The sequence below is a fragment of the Balearica regulorum genome, chromosome 8, assembly GCF_011004875.1.
Source record: "Balearica regulorum gibbericeps isolate bBalReg1 chromosome 8, bBalReg1.pri, whole genome shotgun sequence".
In the NCBI taxonomy this organism is placed as follows: Eukaryota; Metazoa; Chordata; class Aves; order Gruiformes; family Gruidae; genus Balearica; species Balearica regulorum.
In genome coordinates this window covers 12,121,085-12,142,430 of record NC_046191.1, presented here as the reverse complement: position 1 = coordinate 12,142,430, position 21,346 = coordinate 12,121,085, and the positions used below count along the sequence as shown (strand labels likewise).

Sequence of the window (21,346 nt, the reverse complement as noted above, 5' to 3'; positions counted from 1 at the left end):
AGAGCGCTGTCCGTGGGGGAGGCAGCCTTCCCCTCCTGGGCAGCCCCTGCATGGGCAGGGCTGTGGCCAGTCCCAGCCCCATGGGGACGACCAGGCAACCTGGGGCAGAACGTGCCGCTCACGCAGAAACTTTCCAAGCAGGCAGCTCTGTTAGTCTGCAGCCCTGCAAAGCGGAGGATCCTGATCCCTGTCCTCCGTCCCCTGCCCCTGGCTGATCCCCCACACCAGAGGTGCTCCTGGGCCTCCAAACCTCTGCTGGGCCAAGGCATCCAGGGCATCACCTCTGCCAGCTCCAATGCGGGCATCACAGATGGGAGCAGCCCCAGGCCACAGCCGTGGGGCAGTGCAGCCCCAGTGAAGCCCCACACAGTGCCACAAGGAGACCTAGGGCCATGCCCAGCCACAGGCTTGTGCTGGGAGCAGGGGGGTACTGGGGCCACTTGGTGTCAAGCCGGGGCAGGGGCAGTGGCTCTGGGCTGCATGCCACCTCCACCGTCCCTGCTAGCGGTGGTGGGGACAGCTTAGCCGATGCCGCCTGTGTCAGCACATTCCCTGGCAGGTGATGCCGCAGGAGGGACGCAGGAGTTGTCATCCCTGTGCCGGATAATCCGACGAGATGAGACAAGACGAGGCGGCCGGCTCTGCCGGTGGCTCACACACACCGGCCAGCACTCCCCATCACAGGGCTGTGGGGTCCGGACTGCCGTGCGGCGGGGAAGCAGTTAACGCCACGCGGGGGGCCCCGGTGCCGGGGCAGACCCCACGGGTGCCCCAGGGTGCCCCAGGGCCGGCGTGCAGCCGCGGCACAGCCAGCGATCGAGCCGCTGGCCCCGCTCCAGCCGGGGAGTTATATAAGCCCGGGGAGGTTGCACCAAGGCGGTGAAGTGCTGCCGGGGCAGATGACACGGCAGGCAGCATCCCGGGGTGCACAGCCCGCCGGGACCCCTCCGGACCCCGCCGCAGGCTGGGCCCGAGGGGCCGGCGGGCCATGAGGACCGGCCCCGGGGGGTTTGCCCGGCCTGGGCTCTGCCCCGGCGGCCGGCTCCGGCCAGGGGAGCACGTGTGAAGCCGGGCCGAGCGGAGGCGGCCCTGGGATTTGGCACGTTTGCAAGGAGCACTCGAGAGCCCCGGGATGGACGTGGAGGGCCCTGGGCGGTGACGTAAGGACTCGCACGGGCTCGGCTCGGTTCGCCAGCCGGCCCCCATGTCCCCGGGGCCTGCGACGGCCCCGGCGGAGGGAGGCAGGGAGACGGCGGAGGTAAGGAGCCCGGCGGCGGATGGCCCCGCTGGGGTGGACCTGGCCGCGGGGCGCCCGTGGGCCGTGGCCGCGGGGCGCGGGCGGGCTGGGAGGCAGGGCAGGGAGGCCGGACTCCTCCTCCGGCGAGGCCGGACGTGAACGCCAGGCACACCGGTGGCCCGCGGTGGCTCGGGGTGCGTGGGACGCCGGCCAGCCCCGCCGCAGCCCAGGCGCTGCCGGGATGGCCCCCGCCCTGCCCCCCCAAACCCGTCCCCGTGGGTCCCCTCGGGGCCCGGGCGGCCCGCTGTGTGCAAGGCGTCCCCCGCGGGGCTCTGCTCCCGGAGCGCTCCGGGAAGGGGCTGAACTCGTCCCCGGGAGTTTCTGTGTGTCCGTCCTGCCGGCGCTGTGACCGGGCTGGCCGGGCAGGGAGTCCCGCTCGGGGGGCATCCGTCCGTCCACGCTGCGCGTCCGTCTGCCCGGCCGCCTGCCCGGCGGTGCAGAGAGGTGTCCGCCGGCCCGGGGGCTGGCTGTCCGGGCAGGTGGCGGTGGCGGGGATCGGGTGCTGCCGCGGGTCCGGTGCCGTTCCCGGCGGGGTGCGAGTCTCCGCGGGAGCTCGGCGGCGGTGCGGGTCCCGGCGCGGAGCCGGTGCTGATGCGGGTCGGGCTGCGGCTCCTGCTGATGGCGGGATCCCGATGCTGTCCTGGTCCCGGGGCGGTCCCGGTGCCGGTGCGGGTCGGAGTCCCGGTGCCGGTGCGGTGCGGGTCGGGGTGCTGTGCGGGTCGGGATCCTGGTGCCGATGCGGCTCGGGGTCCCGGTGCCGGTGCCCGCCCCGCCGGTCAGGTGACGGCGACTGGAATTTGACACCCGCGGCGGCGGCGGCGGGAGCGGGATGGAGCCGCCGCTGCCCCGCACTGCGCGCCCGCCCGCCGCCGCCAGCACCGCACCCCGAGGCGCACCGGGACCGGGACCCGCACCCCGAGGCGCAGCGGGAGCGGCACCGGGAGCGGCGCCAGGAGCAGCGGTGGGAGCCGGTGCCGGTGGGGCAGCGCTGGCCCCCGCCCGCGCCCCGCCCCGGCGCGGCGGCGGCGGCGGGCGGCGGGGGGCGGCGGGGAGAGGAGGCGATGCGGGGCCGCGGCGGCCCGGGGGATGGTCCCCGCCGCGGGCACGGTGAGTGCGGGCTGGGGCGGCGGGCGGCAGCGTCCGCCCCAGCCTGCCGGCGGCGCCGGGCCTCGGCGGCGGCTCGGACCGGGGCTACGAGGGGGGCGGGGGGCGGGGGGGGGGGGGGGGGTGGGTGCCGCTTCGCCGCCCGTCCCCGGCAAAACCCGCGGGGCGGCGAGAGGGCTCGGGCCGCCCCCGGGCAGGTCCCCGCCGGGCGGCTCCCGGGGTGCCAAGCCCGGCCCGGCGACGGGAAGCGCCCGGGGCAGCGTCGGGGACGTGGTTCCCTGCCCGGGCGGGGAGAGACGGGACCCCGCCGCGGGTGCCGGGGGGCACGGGGACGGTCTCACCCGCCTCTTCCCTGGGCTCCCGGCCCGGCCCTTTGCGCAGGTCGCTGCCCGGGCGGTGGGCGAGGGAGAGCCCCGGGGGTGGTGCCCGGGCCGACACTGCCCAGTGCCCACCGGCTCTGCTTTCCCCGGGCTGGGGCCGAGTTTGGTCTCGCCCGTGTGCCCCACGTGTCCGACTTCGGCATCCCGCGGCTTTGCGGGGCAGGTGCCAGCTCCGCGTCACACGTGGGGTTGATTTCTGATCCCTCGCCACTCCTCCTGCCAGGGGCAGCGCGGTGGGATGCCGGGCCTCCGCCGGCTCCACAGGTGCCCGCAGGTGCCCGCGGGGGGGTCTCCGGGCATCACCCCCCGAGCTGCCAGGCAGGACCCGCGGCTGCGGGGCCGGTACAGCGAGCAGCGCGAGTGAGGCCCCAGTCCAGGCTCTTTCCAAAAGCAGCCCCTCCGTGTGCTGAGACCCTCACCCCGGGGCTGGGGCACCCGCTGGCCCCGCGTGGATGCACTTCGAGAGCAGCTCCTGCCTCCCCCGGGGACCTGGTGCAGCCCACGGGGCACACGCTCACCAGCGCCCCGTGCGCAACGTGGGCAGCGGGGCTCTCGCCAGAGCTCTGCACGGGTGGGTGTGGGGTGACCCCAGCACGCTGCTGCTCAGCCCCCGGGGCGGGGGACGCATGTGGCACGTCCTCACATGGATGGGCCTGATCCGGGCCCTGGAAAGGGCTCCTGCGCCTGTTAATGGCCCAGCTGAGCTCTTGCAGCCGTGGCAGGGGCGGACCCCAGCAAATCCTCCCCATGCGGGAGCTGGGGGTCTGTCGTGGGGGGGTACAGGTCTGGCAACCCCCGTTGGGTGCCCGGGAGCTTGGCTCAGCCCTGTCCGCGCTGGGGGAAAACAGGGGCTGAGCAAGGGTGCGGGGTCAGCGCGGTCTGCGGTCCTGCGTGGGCTGCGGTCCTGCGCGCTCGGGGAGCTGCGCCTGGGGACGGGTCTCCGTGCCTGCAGAGACACTGACACGGCCGGCTCCGGGGCTCCCGGGGGCCAAGGGAGGCTGCCCTCGCCCGGCGCCCCGCCGGCAGCGCTCCCGCCGCAGAGCTCGGGGCCGTGCTGCCGCCGGACGGGAGAAGCCTGAATTGCACCGGCTGCGCCGTCCCGTGCCATCCCATCCTATCCCGTTCCGTTCCGTCCCGTCCAGTGCCGTCCAGTCCCTCCGGGATGCTGGGGCCGAGGGGCCGCAGCCGGGCGGCCGGCCGCGGGAGCGGAGACCGGGGGGCGGCGCGTCCCCTCCCCGCGGGGCGCGGGGACCCTCTCCTGGCCCCTCCGGGGGTGCCGGCCTGGGAAAACCATGACCTGGCGGCAGTGGCTGGCACGGGGCCACGGGCCGCCACGGGAGCAACGTGCTGCGTGGGCTGTGCTTGGCCAGGCTGTGGCGGCTGGCGGGGCCGGGGGGCCCGGTGCCAGCCCTGCCTGCACCAGGGACGCATCCTGCCCGGTGCACGGCCCCCAGAGGAAGCACATGGGCCTGGCACTGCCCATCACAGCCCCTTGCCATGGTGTGGCCAGTGCAGGATGGCATCAGATACGGCAATCAGGACTTGGGGACCATGCCCTGAAACGCTGGGGGGCTGGGGGGAACTGATTTGGTCTCCTTGTCGCAGCGGTGCCCAGCCATGTCCCTTCATTTTTTGGCCAGGAGTGCTCTCCTCAGCATGTCCCATCCCAGCTTTGCCATGGAAACACCTGAGATATGCTGGGGCAAAGCCATGGAGGGGACAGTGGAACTCCCTGCAGCAGGATGCCACCGAGCTCCAAGGGGACACTCCCATCCTGAGAGACAGGGAGAGACCCAAAGAGGGTTAAAGTCCCCTTGGAAGCCACCTCTGGGGGGATCCTGGCTTAGGACAGTGGGGCACAGGGGCCTCCCCACACCCCAGGAAAGCTGGGGAAGGAGGTACAACGCGTGGCAGCAAACTGGGAGTTGCCCCTGCACCTCCTGGGGGACATTGCTCCCCTGAGACTGTAGTGGCTGCTCGACGGTGGGGACCAAGTTTTCCTGTGTGTATCAGGAGAGCAGACGCAGAGCAGTGGTGTTGGGTCCCCATGGGACCTGCCTGCCCATCTGCCCCTCGTGGCCCCACTTGCTTGGGCTGCACTGGGGCTGCGTGTCCCAGCTCAGCGCAGGCGGTGGGGCTGGGGAGACAGCTCAGGACCGGGGGGTGGCTGCACCCAGGGACCCTGCACTAATGGGTTTGGAGTTTCCAAGGTCAGGCTCCCACCGCAAGCAAGAAAAACATTCCCAGGGAAGGGCCATGGGAAAGGGGCCCCCCCGCGGCACTCCCAGCCCCAGCTGCTGCCTCGCGGCCCAGCCTGGCATCCCAGGCCACTCGCGCAAGGAGGCGGCTGCATCCCCCTGAGGAGAGGTGCTGGGTGAAGGTTGGGCCACCCTGGTTGCCAAATCGCTGAGAGGGGGTGCATGGGGTGGTGAGGGTGCCTGGCTATACAAGAAAGGACAAGGGGGGGGTCATGCATAGGGTGTAGGAGGTGTTTTGGGGTACTGGGGGGCGAGGGAGGGGATGGCATGCTTGGCAGGGGCAGGGGAGAGGTGTTCCAGCTCCCAGCTGGCCAGCTCAATGTCCACCCCATCCCCTCTGCGTGGGAGCTGACCCCCACCTCTGCACTTGCAGCCAGCATGGAGCAGCGAGCGGGGCCACCAGAGCCAAGACCTGCAGGACCCACTACGCACCCGCAGCCCAAGGTGAGCTCAGGCCTGGCTGGCCGCGATGGCCAGGACCCAATGTCCCCATCCCCATCATGGAGCTCATGGAGCCTCGTCCCTGGTGTGGAGACCCCGGTCGGGACTCACCTGCTATGCTGTGCGTTGTCACAGGAGGGAATGCTGTGGGGGCTCCTCGCCATCCTCTCGCTGCTGGCTGGGCTGGCTGCAGGCACCCTGCGAACGCCACTCTGCAACGAGACGCTGGACGCGGCCCCTACGCCACGGGGCATGGCCACCGCCAGCCCGGCTGTGGAGGACAGCGTGGAGGTACCGCTCGCCGCTGCCTGGAGCCAGCAGTACGGTGCGTGTTGGGGCAGGGATGCCACCCTGGGGGGGGGGGGGCCCAGCATCATGCATAGGACCCCCATCCTGGGCACGAGCGCGGGGCACAGGTGGGATGAAAGACACTGTGGGGAGCTCCAGCTTGTGTGGGGCTGCCTCTGTGCATGGGGGTCACATAGGAAGGCTGAATACATGGGGTCCTGTGCCTTGTGCTGGGGATGGTTGCAGAGCCCTGGGGACAGAAAGATGCTTGGCCAGGTGCCCCCCCATCAATGAGTGGGCACACAGCGCTGTGGCGGGTGGTCAGGAGGGTTCGGCAAGTCACAGCAGGGGACAGGCGGGCCCCAGGAGGGCAGCGGGTGCAGGATGGGGTCTGATGGTGTCGTCCCCTCTGTGTGCAGGGGACAACGTGACGACGGGTGGCCCAGGCACCATGGAGCTGGCAGAGGACCTGCTGCTGCGTGCCGAGCGCTCACCGCCGGGCACCGGCAAAGCCAAGAAGGGGGCACGGAAACCCTCACGGGGAGCCCGCGGGCGCAACTGTCACATCCGCAACCTGATGGTGAAGGTGCGCGACCTGGGCCTGGGCTTCAACTCAGACGAGATTGTGCTCTTCAAGTACTGCAGCGGGTCCTGCCACCGGGCACGCAGCAACTACGACCTGACACTGGGCAGCCTGCTGCGGCAGCAACTCATCGCCCCGGGGCCACAGGAGCGGGTCCTCAGCCACCCCTGCTGCCGGCCCACCCGCTACGAGGCTGTCTCCTTCATGGACGTGCAGAATACGTGGCAGACAGTGGAGAAGCTCTCAGCAGCCGAGTGCAGCTGCATTGGCTGAGGAGGGGGCCGCCAGCTCAGTCCCGGCTCGATGCACGCCAACAGACCCCCAGCTGGCTGCGCACAGTGGCACTGGTGCTCGGAGGAAGGGTCTGGCAAAGGCCAGTGCCCCTGGTTTAATGTGGCCACAAGGGACTGAGGAGAGATGGAGCCATGATGGGGGGTGGGCGTCCGAGCGCCTTCCTGTTCAGTGCCAAGGAGCTGGTGCCAGCGGCTACACGGGGTCCTGCCTGGGTGCACCTCGGCTCAGCCCTGGGGAGGAGCTGGAAGGGGTACAAAGCATCCTCACTGCTCGCAGAGGTCTGCCAGCCTGGTGTTCACCACAGTGCCCGGCTTGCCTGCACCCTGCCTGGACTGGTGCTCCTGCACCCCTGCTTTAGGGGAGCTGGGGCCAAGCATCACCCAAGCTTTGGAGGGGGACAGAAAGGGGACAAAACCTCCCTGTCCCCTCGGGCACCCTGGGGCTGGCAGTGACCGGAGCCGCCCTGCAGGGAGGAGGTGTCTCCGGGGACAGGGGTGCAGCGGGGCCAAACCGCACCAGCGCGGGGTGGGGGACCTGCACCCCGGCTGGCAGCAGCCCCCCGTGCTCCGCAGAGTGGTGGGGCACCGGCACCCACCGGGACCCCTGCCCGGCTCCCAGGGGGATGGCAGGGTCCCCCCGCTGCCCCCGCGGTGCTGCGGCACTAAACTATTTATTACTCTAAATTATTTATTTATTGTTCTCGAGCGGCAGCTCCTATTTATGACTTCGGGCTCCCGGAGGCCGGGTGTAATTTAACCCCAGCGCTGCTGTGAAGCCCTGGGCAGCGCCCCGGCCCCGGTGCCCTGTGCCCCCAGCCCCCTTTTTCTATTATTTGTAAAATTTGAGGGATAAACTCTATTTTTGTACAGTCGCCTTTTCCTGTAGCAATAAAGCGATGGGCTGCGTGTCCAACCCCTTGCGTGTGCCCGTGATAGGGCGTGGGAACGGGGGTGCCCGGCGCGTTTGACACCCGTGGGCTAGCAAGCGGTGCTGAGCGGGGCTCCTGTCGGCACTGCCCGCACCCACGCGTGGGGAGCAAGGGCTGCGCTCGGTGCCGGTGCCCGGTAGGGGACGCGCGTGGGCCGGGACTACGGCTCCCAGCGTGCGGCGCGGCGCTGCGGCAGGTCCCGGGCTGCCCGGCCGCGCCTGCGGGGCAGCGGGGCGAGGCGGTGCCGGAGCAGAGCGGAGCGGCGGTGCTGCTCGGGGCGTCCTTGGGGGGCGTCCGGCCCGACCGCCGCTGGCCGCCGCGCCACGCCGCGCCGGTGCCGCCGCCCTCGTCGGGGCGGGGAGGCGGGTCCCGCCGCGATGCGGCTGCCCGTGCGCCGCCGCTGTCGCCCGCCCGCCGCCGCCGCCGCCTCCTAAGCGCCGCCGCAGTCATGGAGCGGAGGGCGGAGGCGCCGCCGCCGCCGCAGGGCCTCGACTTCACCGTGGAGAACGTGGAGAAGGTGAGCGAGCCGCCCCCCAACCCATGCAGCCCACCCGCGGCGTTGGCGGGGCGCGGGGACGCGTCCGCGGGATGCTGATGCTGCCGCGGGGGTGCGGGGGCTGCGGCTCGGGGGGCACCTGCTCGGCGGTGCCGGGCCCGGGGAGGGCGGCGGGGCGGCATCCCCGCTGTCCTGCCCGCCTTGCCCGCCGAGGGGGCGGCGGGGACCCGCCTGCGCGCCCAGGGGGGTCCGGTGCGCGGCGCGGGAGGTGGAGCCGCCGGGTCCTGTGCACCGGGGCAGCCCGGGGAGGGAAAATGATGTAGCAGAAATGGGAGCAGAAGGGAGGAGTTGTGTCTCCGACGGGCGTCCTCTGGGTCGCCGCGTTGCAGCGCCGGGCGGGGAGAGCCTACGGGTCTAGTCCTGGTTGCCCCCCGACGTTATCAGTGTCTCCATCAGGCAGGGAAGGGAGGGCACCCGGGGTCTCGCCAGGTGCTGGGAATTGTTGGGAATTGTTGAATTGTTGGGAATTACGGTTGGGAAAAGCCTTCAGAGGGCAGATGGCCCGGTGATGCCTCTCTTAAACCTGGACTGATCCAGCCCCCATGCTCCTGCTGATGCTCGAGGTCCTCCTAAGCAGCTGCAGGGCAAGAGGAGCGAGGTTGCGATTGCCGAAACCTGGGATCCAGGGAACGGCCATGGCAAACCAAGGGCTGCCGGCATCACGCCGCTGCTGGGAAGAGCTCCGAGCAGCCTCTGCGTGACCTGAGGTTCATCACGGAGATGGAGCTGGGCACCCCAGCAAGCGCTGGAGGAGGCAGCTGAGCAAAACCCGTCTCTTGGGCCATCTTGGAGGTGGTGGGGGCAGGGCAGCAGAGGATGCATGCCTGAAGGGCAAACAGCAAGACAGTGCTGCTCCCTTCCACTCACCCTGTAGCCAGACATCCGCTCGGAGACCGTCAGCCCATCGAGCTGCAGCTCGGTCCCCAGACAGCTAGTGGGAATCCCAGCGTCCTCATTTTTCCTCGATAAGAATAGACTGAGTTCCTTGCCAAAGCGATGCCCACGGGCGTGCTGGTGGGCACATGGCTTGTGTTTCGCACCTGTCCCTCTCCAGCAGCTTGCCCAGCCTCGTGGAAGGTGTCGGGTCAGGGATGTCAGGTTTGTAAGTGGGCACTGGTTGCCTTTGTGGCCGCAGGTGAGACAGCCCACCTCTGCTAGGGAGACGGAGCACGGCCGGGGGGATTAACTGATGTCTGGAAAATGCTACATTAATGCAACCTTCTGCAGCTTAATCTGCATATATCCAGGGCTGCTGGATGATTTTGCCTCCGACTTCCTTTCTTTTTGGCAGACACAAACCGCTCCTTTGTTTGCACCAACAATACAGCGCACACTTGCCCGGGAAGGGTGGGCAGTGCCAGGGCACTGGCTGGGCGAGATGGGGCTGTGCCGAGAGGCAGCTCACCCTCGCCACGCTGCTCTGCATTTAGTCTCCTGCCGCCTGGAAGGCAAAGATGCCCTCTAGGATGCTTTGGCTCCCCTCCCCCAGCCTGCCCGGCTTCTCCCAGTCTCCGCAGGCTTTGCCATCTCGGTGGTGTCTTGTGAAGGTGCGGCTGAGGACCACGGTGGGGCTCTGAGCTGGTGGCTGGGGACAGCAGCACGGTCCCTGCCCAGAGGAAGAAATGTGGAGTGGGATCAGAAAAACCTGAGAGGTTCAGCAGCTCGGAGCCCTCCTGTGTCTGTCTTCAAGGGAGGGCTGGTTCCGGTACAAAGCGAAGGAAAGGTGGGCTTTGCTGGGGGCTGGGCTGGTGGGAGGCAGGTGGGTAGAGCCGCTTTGTCAGAGGTGATGCCAGCAGATAAATGATGCTCCTGCTGGCCTGGGCTCTTCTGCTTGCCAGGTTTTGTGCATGGCTCTGTTAATAACACTGAATACTGATTAAAGTCAGGGTTTGACTCCACTCTGAGTCAGTGATAAGTGCTGGGGTTAGGAACAGCGTGAGGAGCCTCTCCAGGTCACCCGCAGTGGAAGTCATCACGTGTGGCAGTTGTAGCCAAGGAAGTCTCTGGTGAGACCATGCCTGTCATGCTCTTCTAGTGGTTTTCATGGAGAGGATTCACATCTCTGGAAGACCCTTCTGTACCCCCACTGTTGTTTATTATGCAGTGGGCTGGGCAAATGCCCCCGCAGTTTTGCAGGGCCCTGGGTGCCCGTGTAGCTGAAGAGGATGATCGCTGTGTTTATCCAGTGTGACCTGTGCCAGAGAGAGCCGGTTAGATCCCTCCAGCTGTGACCAGTGGTTGCAGGGAGGCAGGAGGGTGCGGATGCCGTAGGCTGGGCCCACGCTGCCCTTTGCCAGCTGGCAGCTACCTTTCTTCCTAAGGAGGGGTCAGGTTCAGGTGCTGCACTTCGGGAGCCATCTGAAAGTTGCTCCCTCTATTTTTTGCTCCGTTTTTCCATGGGGAGCTCTCCTGTGACACAGGGAAGGAGCAGGGCCATTCTGGGGCTGAGCTGTCGTGGTATGGTTACTGTGTCAGCATCCCCCAGTTCCAACTGAGGGCTGCTCGGCTGCTTTTTGTTTGCTTCCAAGCCTGACCTAGATGCCGCTCTGGCTTCGGCGCAGCTCAAGCAGGCTGGCATGGCCGTGCCGTGTGGACCTGCTGGGCAGCCGGCAGCTCTGGGCTGGCTCTGCTTCCCCTGTGCCTGCTCCTGAGCGGGGCTCTGCTCTGCAGTTGGAGGGGTCGGAGGGAAGGGAAGGCTGGGCAAGCGAGGGCGTCAGGCTGCAAGGGTGCTCAGCCTCCCCTTGCCTACACGGTGCAGTCTGGTTCGTGACCTGAGTGCGCTTTTGTGTGCCCAAGGGCTGTCTCCGGCGTGACTGACAGCCTGGTGATGGGGTGACGCTGCCCTGGGGAGGTGACGCTCCTGCTGCAGTATGAACCCTGCTCTGGTGAAGACGGATTGTGGACGTTTGGTCTCTGCTGGCTGTGTCCATCTCGGAGGAGTAATGCACAAGCAGGACTTGTGCCTTGCATTTTGGTCTCCCCCAGGTCATGGTAGCAGCACCTAACGCTGCGGTGTTGGAGAGGAGAACAGGAATGCGAGACCCTCTTCACCTCTTCTGAGTGCAGTTGAATCTGCCCTAGCAGTATCCCCCTCTTTGAAATAAGAAAGAAGGCAGTGCTATTCCTCCATGAATTTCCCAAGTGCCTGCTCTCGCTCTCTTTTTTTTTTTTGTCTCGCTCCTTCCAGGTCTTTCCTCCCTTGGCCTGCCTCTCATCCTCTGGGGTGTTTGTAATATTCATTGACGTCTTTTCCCTAGCACATTAGCGGTCTGGCATCTCAGGCCTTCCAGATTGCCGTGTGCCTCTCTGGAGATGCCTGATGAATGCACAGAGCCTCTCTGGCAGGATGGGTAGGCGGGGTGTCGTGGAGCTGACATCCGGAGTCTACTGTGATGGGAGAGGGGTGGCTTTGATCACCGCTTCTCGGAGATGCTGAGCCTCGGGGATGTGGCAGCTGCCGGGGCTGCCTTCCACCCGGGAGGATGGGGAGGAGAAACCCAAGAGCATCTGCTTTCTTCAGAAAAAGGTTATTGCCTGTCTTTGGAAACCTGATCAAGAGAATTATGGATACATCAGGATGGGGGAATGGCATCTCGTGTCTCTGGTGTACCGCTGTCAGCGGCTTGGCCACCTCTTCCTTAGAGGCAGCTCATGTACACAAGTTGTGGCAGCTGTGCTGGGGATGGTAAGTTAGGGGCCTTGGGAGGGGAGATTCTTGCAAAGCTAAGGGAAGCAAGGAGTCACCTTGTTTGGCATTTAAGCAGATCTTCACTGCAAAAGCAGATTCCATGCAGAGCCAACCTTGGCTGAACACCGTGCTCCTTCCCGTGGCGTGGTGGTGATGGGATAAGAGGGCAGCACCTTGTGTTTGCCAGGGCTTGGCTTTGCCTTACAGGGGCCATCGCTGGAGCCTCATCTCAGCTCTGACATCTCATGGAGCAGGCATGGGTGGGATCGGCACCTAGACACCGGTGGGGATTCCTCTCAAAACGTTTGCAAACTTGTTCACCAAAGTGATGGGTACAAACACAAGATGGTGGGCAGAGGTGTTTGGGTCACCCTTGCAACTCATCCTGGCCTCTGTGCTCCCAGGGTTTCTCTCTGGTCCTGCTCACCCTTTGCTTGTGCAGGCCCCCAGCCACCACCTCCGAGAGCACGTGTCTCCTATAGCCCCCGTCCCTGCTGGGGACCACGCCGTTCTCTGCAAGGGGCTGCAGGCAGCAAAGCAGCAGGAGGGATGCTGAGGCTGCAGAGCCACGTCTGGGCTGCAGCCCCTCCTGGACTACTGAGGGCTCGGTGTGGGCAAGCTGGGCTCAAGAGGGGTGTGAAGTGGCAGCACCTCTTAATAGGAGTGGGGGAAAAAACCCCGTTCCTTGGGACTGCTGGTAAAGTGTGGGTGCCTCGAGCGGGAGCAGCACGCCTGGCAGCACGCACACGGCTTTATCTTGCATCCATTTGCTATCCTCGGCGCTTCGGCAGGCTGCCGGCTTCCCGGGGCTGCTGGCTGCTCAGCCTGCCCCGCCGCGGCAGGGGGAGGACAGGGGGAGAACGGCTGCTGCGCAGGGCGGGGGGAGGCAGGGATGACGTTCCCTTCGCTTGGCAGAGCCGTGGTAATGGCTGTGCTGTCACAGGCCTGGAGCGCTGGCGGTGTGAGTGCGTTCAGCTAGAAAGGACAGCAAGAGACTGCGGCGGCAGACGTCCCGGGGGTCCTGCTGGAAGAAGGCTGGTGGCTGCCGAGGGGCCGTGGCCACTGCTGCCCCCCGGCATGCTGCGTCTGTGGGCACGGGGCAAGGAGCAGAACAGGAATATGTTTTGCATCTTGCTGTTTTCCCTGCTGGGTTGGAGACCTCAGAGCTGTGCCCACTGTTACCTCCATTAGCTCAAGGAGACTGGCCCCCGGAGGTGACCCATCTCCCCGTGGACCCCCCCGGGAACAGCAGGCAGCATGCTCCTGCACGTCTGGGGCTCCTCTTATCACCCCACAAATGGCACGGACACACCACCTCTCTGCTGGGAACCCTATGTTAATGGATTTACACAGTGCAGTCGGGGAGACAGGCTCTTGGCTTTGGGGTCTCTGCAGAATCTCTGAGGGGTGAGGGCTGGGAGATGCTGGGCTGGTAGCAGCTCCTTTCCCCTTGTGATGCCAGACTGCGAGGTAAGGTGCCTTTGCTTGGCAATAACTCTCCTTGGACTGGTCCCCCTCCTGCTGTCCAAAGTGACCAGCGTGGGACCTCTGACCTGGGCCTTTGGGGCAAGCTCCCCTGCCCCAGGGCATCTTCAGGTTCTCTTGAGCAGCTGATAGCACTCCAGTATCTAAAGCCTGAGACTTTGGCCACAGCTTTTTGGGGCAGGAAAGAGCCATCATAACAAGTTTGAATTATTTTCAGCCAAGCAGAACTGATGTTGGAGCAAGCTCCTTCCCTGGCCAAAGGGCATAGCTGACAGCCGGGCTGTTTACCAGCTCTCGTGTTACAGGTCTGATTGCGGAGGGGGCAGGTCTGGTGGCAGCCACTCGTTCAAATCAGAATGCACAAAGCCTCCCTGTTAGATGTCACTGCCCAATTTCATGCCTTCTGCTTCTCCCTCCTGGTGCTAATGAGTTTCCTTCATCATCTCCAGTGCTTCCTGATGGGCCTGAGAGTGCTGGCTGGTGTGGTCGTGTCAAAGTCCACCAGCAGCTGGTGCCTGCCTCTGGGATGAGGATAGTGCCTTTCCTTGCTGGGGAGGAGCACGCTGGGCGTTCAGGTGCCCTTCTGCAGGGCACGGTGCCTTGCAGCCCCCTGTCCCACGCTCTCAGCAGAGGATGGTGCTCAGCCGATGTGTGTGGTAGGCTAGGGAAAGAGCCTAGTCTTCTCCCAGGGGTTTCATTGCTGCTTTGAGCTGGGCTAGGATGGTTCCAGTGTTGATGCCCATCCTTGGAGGTCCTCTGGAAAGCTCTCCCCTGTTGTGTAGAGCACCAGATGGAGTGCGCTGTCAGCAGCGCTGGGGCACGTGCTGCCTTGCCTCTCTACCTGGCATCCTGCATGCAGGCAGGAACAGCCGTGCTCCGGCCAGGAGCTGCCATGGCCAGTCCCCCCAGGGAGGGTGCTTGGGAAAGGGGGGTGAGAAAGCCAGCAGCTGCATTTTACCAGAGTATTCTTCTGACTGCCAACAGTTTGCAGCATGACTCTTCAGCATTAGCTTTGTTTCCATCCTCTGAATAACTTAGTGTAGTTGGTAGACTTTGTCATCTTGCCGCTCACCCTTTCTCCCCAAGGTGCTGAGCAATGGAGGCTCCCTGCGGGAGGAGTGGGGCTCTGGGGTGGTGTTGCTGGGCGATGGGTGCCTCTCTGGAGAGCTCACGGGTGACAGTGGGCACCGCTGCACGGTGGACGGATCATGAGGGGTGCAAGGTGAGGTGCTGGGGTGGTGGTGGTGGGAAAGCCATCTGCGCGGCTGGAAAGGTATCGTGACCTGATTGCTCACTGTTCCTCTAATGCGGTGGTAGCGACATCTCCCCAGCATGAGCGTCAAGGGGAGCATCTATGACAACGCTCCCTCTTTGCCATCGTTACAATGCAGCAGTCATTTTTTTGGCTTAGACAGTGCCAGAGTCTCTGCTGCCGGGGCTGCAGGCAGGATGTTTGTGCAGGGGCTGCGTGCAGGATGCTCACGCCTCAGCCTCATGCTGCGCTCTGCCTGGTTGCTCGCTCCTCTCCCTTCAGTCGGGTGATCCCATGAAAGCACCGGGGTCTGCTTGCTTGGAGGCGTTGGCAGGATCAGGCCTCAGCCAGCAGTGCCGGAGGATGAGCCCGCAGCTTCTTCCCGGTGCGCAGGCTGCATACGCCAGCCCCCGCTCTGCTGCCCTGCCACATTCCCCATCACCCGTGGCGCTGTGTAAGGCTCACCCCGTGTGCACATCGCTGCGTGGGCTCGCTTCGGTGTGCCCGGGGTGTGTGCGGCGCTGTGCTACCCCTGCACGGCTCCCCACCGTGAGGCCGTGAGGAAGCAGCCCTGAAGCCAGCGGAGGTGAGGTTGGGGAGCTTGCGGGTTGGAAGTCCAGCGCTGGAGGCCAGGTCCGTCCTCCACATCTGGTGTGGTCTGTGCTTTACAAACCTCCCGCTGGATTAGAGGTTGGGGCTCCTGGGGCACGTGTACAGCTTGTGCCTCACAATATATGATGCATAGGGATTTCCTCCCCTCCCCCCCCAATTTTCTAAGTGTTAGCAGGAAGACTAATCAAAATAGAAGCAGCAATTAGGGAATGCGTGGGAGTGTAAATGGAGAGGCTGGGAGGAGGTGGGGAGGGGTCCCAGGCTGGGGAGCGGGCGGAGGGGACTGCTGCCGGCCTTTGCACCTTGTTGGGGTGCCCAGTGAGCAGGGAAGGAGAAGAGTGGGCTGTCACCGACACTGGGAATCTCAAGTGAGATTTCTTTTGGAAAGAAAATAAGCAGCAAGCTCTGATGAGAGCAAATAAGAGACTGAGCCAGTAACGGAGGAGATAGTTGGGAGCTCCAGCTCTGCTGCAGGATGACTCAGTCTTCAGCGACAGAGCAGGGGTAGGAGCCAGGTTCTTACCCCCAGGAGCGGTTGAGCTTTTAGCACATCTGCAGCTACTGCTCGACAGTGAAGTGAATTGCTGCTTTGATGGAAGGGGATGACAGGGCTTAATGCCTGAGTGATGGTTCAGGCAAGAGTTGGAGATAACTGAGAACAGAGCAGGTTTCAGGTAGTTGCTGATACCTCCTGGGCTCCCCCTGGCCACTCTGTCGGGACAGATTTCTCTCTCCCCGTGTCCCGCTTATCTAGGGTTAACCTTTTCTGTGTCAGGATGCATCTTTTAGTGGGACAGACGCCTGTCCCTCTGCAGCCTGCGTCGGCTGGCTCTGTCTCCTATGATGTGCTTCATAACCTCTTTCTCTCTCACAAAGAGGTTATCCTCATTTCCCCCCACCACAGAGTCTCAAACAGAGATGTTTCCGTTTCAAATGATGGCCCAGGCAATGCCATCTCTGTAAGGTTCCTGCCATTTTGTCCTGCTCTTTGGTCTTGTGCTGGGAAGCAGCGGGGAGGCACAAGCGCTTGCTTGGGAAGCTTGTTCCTGTGCCCCAGGCTGCCAGCTCTGCATGCTTAAAAATAGGGTTTAAATCCTCTCCTGGGTAGAAGAACCACACAAGAATTTCATAGAGCTTTATAGGGGGGAGGAGGAGGATATTTGAGACCTGGAGCCAGGATGGGGACACAAAAAATCCTCTGCACCTGCTGGAACCATCCTCGGATTTGATGGTGGGGTGTGACGGGTGCCTGATAGCCTGACAAATGCCGTTGCTTTTCCTCGCTCCTGGCGTGTGCAGTCAGTGATTTGAAATGAAACGCGCTGTGCCAGGCAGAAAACCTCGCTGCTGGAAGATGGAGTTCAGGCAAAGGGTAGTTACTCACCCCCTCCGTGTGTGAGGGCATCGCTGGCTACCAGTTGCACGCACTCAGGATAAGTAACTAATTAATGTTGGTCTTAAGAGCTATGTGATATTCTTCTGCAAATAAAGCCTTGCAGCCTGTGTGAGGCTGTTCATGTGGATCTGGGCTCTGCAAAGCAGTAACTAGATCTCCCAGAGCTCTCAGAGCAGGTAAGTGATGATCCCCTTCTCCGTACGGAGAGATGGAGTGAGCAGTCCCAGACTGTCGCAGGAGGTGGTGGCAGAGGCAGGGTTAGATCCCAGCTCTCCTGGCTCAGCTGTAGCTGGGCATTTGGGAATACTTCAGAGGGACTCTATGGAGGAATTAATCCCTGAGCTTAGTGACTGTGGGTTTCCAGGGCTCTGTACAACCTGACAGATGGAAATATCTGCAGCGGCTCTTGCATTCCTTGGGCTCCCGGACACAAGCTTTGGGCCACGCGTGCTTTCTGGGAGCTGCTGCATCCACAGCATCTTTCTGAGAGCAAGTGTAGGTGGAAGGCAGGAGTGCCAGTGTGCCGTGTCCCTTACAGCCCTTGCGCTGAGAGGGGTCCTGCGCCCACCCCAGTGACAGCACATCAGCAGGGAAGCAGGCGGGGTCAGCATGAGTGAAGGTGAGGGTGGGAGATGACTAAGGAAAAGAAATTTCCAGAGTGCTGCCTGAGAGGAGGAGGGGAAGAATGCTTTGCAGGTCCTCACCCGCTGCCAGATCGCTCTCGCTTTGCTGAGAGTCCAAGGAAGGAGGTCAGCTAATGCAGGCTGACACGGGGAGCGGGGCTGGCTTTGCAGGGCAGAGGCTGGTGGGCAGCCCGGGCAGTGGGCTCCGTCCTGGTGAGTCTTCCTGGTGAGCCTGCTGGGACTGGCTGCAGCTGTGCTCCTTGGCTGCTTTAGGACACTTCCCTCTCTTCCAGGCTCTCCATCAGCTGTATTACGACCCAAACATCGAGAACAAGAACTTGGCTCAGAAATGGTTGATGCAGGCACAGGTCTCCCCCCAGGCGTGGCACTTCAGCTGGCTGCTTCTCAACATGGACAAGGTCCCCGAGATCCAGTACTTCGGTGCCAGCGCTCTCCACATCAAAATTTCCCGTTACTGGAATGACATCCCAGCTGACCAGTACGAGAGTCTCAAATCGCAGCTCTTCACCCACATCACCCGCTTTGCCAGCGGCTCCAAGATCGTGCTGACCCGGCTGTGCGTGGCGCTGGCCTCCCTGGCCCTCAGCATGATGCCGGAGGCTTGGCCCTGCGCCGTGGCAGACATGGTGCGCATGTTCCAGGCGGAGGACTCCAATGTGGACGGGCGGGCACGGTGCCTGGCGCTGCTGGAGCTGCTGACGGTGCTGCCCGAGGAGTTTCAGACCAGCCGCCTGCCACAGTACCGCAAGGGCCAGGTACGCAGCGTCCTGGCACAGGAGTGCGGGTCTGTCTTCCCTTTGCTGGAGCAGCTGCTGCAGCAGCAGGACTCCCCGGGTTTCATCAAGCAGAAGGTGTTGAAGTGCTTCTCCAGCTGGGTGCAGCTGGAGATCCCGCTGATGGACTGCGAGAACCTGATCCAGGCAGCTTTCACCTCTCTGCAGGACCCGGAGCTCTTCGACACAGCAGTGGAGGCTGTTGTCAATGCCATTTCCCAGCCCGATGCCCAGAGGTAAGGGCGGCCTCTCCCATGCACTGCAGGTTGGTGTTCCTGGGCACCAGTGAGGGAACGGGGTGGGGAGGAAAAACCTCAGGCTTTTTACTAGCTAGCATCGGTCCTGGAGGTGATGATGGCAGGGTTTGGAAGTGGGAGATGTTAAAAGCAGCCAGAGGCTCCCGGTTTCACATGGTTGATCCTGGAAGTCATTGCACCATGGTTGACTTGTGGGCACCATGTAGTCTCGAGCAGCCGCAGCCCATCTCCACCGTCCTGCTCTCAAGCAGAGGAGGATGATCCTTTCTGGCTCCTTGTTCCAGACACCGCAGTGCCCAACCAGGGAGCAGTTACCCGGCTCTGGCCAGAGGGAGTTCAGAGACCCAAGAAGCTGATTTGATGCAGAGATAATAAAACCAGACCTGTCCATCTTCTCCCTCCTCCTGGCTCCGACAGCTCGTCCTTTGTTTGTGGCTGTGGCTGCCCCTGGAGCAGCTGAGCTGGAGCCGGGGCTGGGGCAGGTCCTGCCAGGGTGTGCTGCGAGGCTCCGAGCTCGTCTGTTGTCCAAGCTGCTGTCAGCTCTCGGTCCAGTGCTCACGGAAAGGAAAGTACATCTCCTCCGGTTCCTGTGGCCACATCCCCTCCTGGCTGCTTAGCAACCTTCCCCCGAAGAGGAGGGTTTCCTTGAAGGCTGGGCTGAGCTGTTGCTGCTCTGCATCGCTGTGCATCGCGCAGGCTCCGACCCTCTGCAGCGGTGCAGATGCTGCTGCCGCTGCGTAGTGAGCCCTGGTCCTCCCCTTGGCTTCAGAGTAGGGGCAGCCAGCGTGGCCACCAGCTCAGAGGGACCTCGGCTCCTCGATGACAAAGGGGTTGCATCTGGGGACTGCAAGTCCCCGTGTGCAAAGGGACCCATCAGGATCTTAATGAGATGCTGGGTGTGGGGAGGGGTTCCCTCATTTGCTGGCATTCAGAAGATGACCACAAGTAGCTTTTCCTTGTACCAGGCAAAGGCTGTGGGCCGATCCAAGCCCTTGTAGCAGGATTGGTACAGAAAATGAGAAGGTGAGAGAAGGTGACTTGCAGTTCTGAAGTGTTGAACTCTCTGCCTTCCTCCTTTCAGTTTCCCTTGAGTCTCAGAAGTCCCTTGGCTGTGATTCCCCACCTGTGTGCAGGAGCCTGGCCATGCAGTGCTGTTCTTCAGTTGCATTAAAAAACCTGAGCTTTCTGTTGAGCTTTCAAAGATAATTTTGGTGAGAATCATGGCTGACAGTGGAGTTTCCGCTCTGCTCCTGTGCTGACCCTGCCGTGCAGTTTCCGGCCCCGTTCGGTCCTGCCACGCTTGCCGCTTCCTTACAGCTTCACCGGTGCTTGCTCTCCATCCTTTTCCCTGGAGACATCCTCTACCATGGCGGAGCACCCTGCTGTCCATAGGCGTGTGGGCAGCCGGCCTGAAAGGCTGCCCAGTGTGTGCGAGCCTGGCGCAGCCCCCTCTCCCGGGGCGCAGGGACAGCGGTGGCATTGTCACAGGGCCGCCCTGCCAGGCAGCGTGTGGCGTCGGCTGCTCCAGGGAGGAGCAGGACTGTGCTCGGTGCTGAGATCCGGAATAGCTTCAGGAGTGGGGTAGCTCAGAGCCACCACTTCCCAGCCCCCATGGGCTCTCTCTTCCCCTTTGTTCCTTCTGTCCTCCATCCTGCATCCCTCCTCCCGCTTCCCCTGGTGCCGGCTGTCCCGCCCCTCCGGCTTTGTTACTCAGCTGCAGCGGATCCAGCTCTTCCCCGAGCCCCCAGGGAGTGTCCTGACCTTTCTGTCTCTTTTCTCGAGAGTCTGGGAGATCCCTGCTGCTTTTCAGCTGCTCTTTTCCTCCACAATCTCTTGCCTTTGTTTCCACGGGGCTCCCTGCTGCCCTTGGCCACAGGCTCAGAGCATCCTCGGTGTTGGGCTGCTGACATGGTCCTCTCCAGAGCTTTGTAGGGTATTGCTCTGTGAGAGGGTCAGCATCAGAGCTCCCAGCTTTCCCATGGGTTCCCCTGGGTGTTATGGACCCTTTCCTCCTTGCCCCCTCCCAGCTGGCTTCATTGACATTGGTGCGGAGGCGATCACGCAGGTGTGCTTCTAACATCAGCAGAAGGTTCAATGGTTCACGAGCTTGGCTTCTGCCACTGAGGGTTAGGTAGCCTGGGGGTCATCTTCCCAGGGGAGCACTGACTTGCAAGGCATCCCTCACACTGCAGCTCCTTACCCCAGGAGCAGCTGGCTGCCACCCGTGTCCAGGTGAAGGGCAGGTGGGACTTCATGGGCAAGGAGGTGCCTCACTCTTGGGTAAGTCGCTTGTGCCAGTGGCTTCCATTTCCCTGCCTGCGAGCAGCAGTGGGTGGCTTTCCTGCCTCTGAGGTGTTACTAGAGATGATGTAGCAGAGATTTGTTGGTGCAAAGTGTTTGATCTCCTTACCTACCAGGCGGGTGGGAGCCCTTTGCACCCAGAGGAGGGGATGTCTCAGGCATTGCTGGAGTCTGGGCGCCACTCCTCTGTTAGTATACGGCCTTCCTGAGAAGAAACCTTGGAGGCTTGGCCTGGAACAGAGACATTATTGCATGTCATTTGCAGAGGAGGCTTGGGCTGGATTTTCCGTCTCGTTTGAGGATTATCCCGTGGCTAAGCAGGTCAGAGAGCTCGGCAGCACGTGCTGCAGGGGGAGAGCTGGCACGCAGCGCTTGGCCATGCTCCTGCAGCCTGGTGGGTGGTGTTGGAGGGCAGAGGGACCTCCACATGGTGTGTGCCCGTGGTGGGAGTTACGGAGTGTTGGCGCTGGATACTGAGCCGCCTCTCTGAAAGCAGCAGGGTGTCGCTGCAGTGGTGGAGCTGGCAGGATTGCAGGTGTCCGGGTGCGATTGCTCAGTGTCCAGCCCACCCCTTCCTGGTCTTGGCACCTGGTGCTGAATCCCTGCAGAGGAGTTGCGCTAGAAGAGTTTTCCAAGAGCTTCATTAGAAACAGGTTTTTAATATGTTGGGTTTTTTCATCAGGACGTTGCTCAGGTTTTAGATTAGGAAGGATGAGATTGTCCCATGTGAGCTGCCTGTATCTCCCTTCTGCAGGTTGTCCCCTGCACCGTGGTGTGGTTTGGGGCGGGTTGTGGAAAGAGCAGAGGTG

At 63.4% G+C, this 21,346-nt stretch overlaps 2 protein-coding genes across 3 annotated transcripts in view; both read left to right on the top strand.

Annotated features, from left to right (window-relative positions):
• Positions 1-1,284: 1,284 nt before the first annotated feature.
• ARTN (artemin) lies at positions 1,285-7,521 on the top strand. The gene is made up of 4 exons (XM_075759616.1): positions 1,285-2,404; positions 5,413-5,483; positions 5,616-5,805; positions 6,188-7,521. Exons 1-4 carry the CDS (start codon positions 1,930-1,932, stop codon positions 6,622-6,624), a joined length of 1,173 nt encoding a protein of 390 aa, XP_075615731.1. The 5' UTR covers positions 1,285-1,929; the 3' UTR covers positions 6,625-7,521.
• Positions 7,522-7,784: 263 nt separating this feature from the next.
• The window catches only part of IPO13 (importin 13), a 31,731-nt gene continuing 18,169 nt past the window's right edge, over positions 7,785-21,346 (top strand). Inside the window, exons 1-2 of one of the 2 annotated variants that reach the window (XM_075759604.1) lie at positions 7,785-8,090; positions 17,479-18,215. In XM_075759604.1, coding sequence (XP_075615719.1) covers positions 8,022-8,090; positions 17,479-18,215 — 806 coding nt within the window. In that variant the 5' untranslated portion in view covers positions 7,785-8,021. The remainder of the gene's footprint in view (positions 8,091-17,478; positions 18,216-21,346) is intronic. The other variant, XM_075759601.1, reaches the window with a different exon arrangement.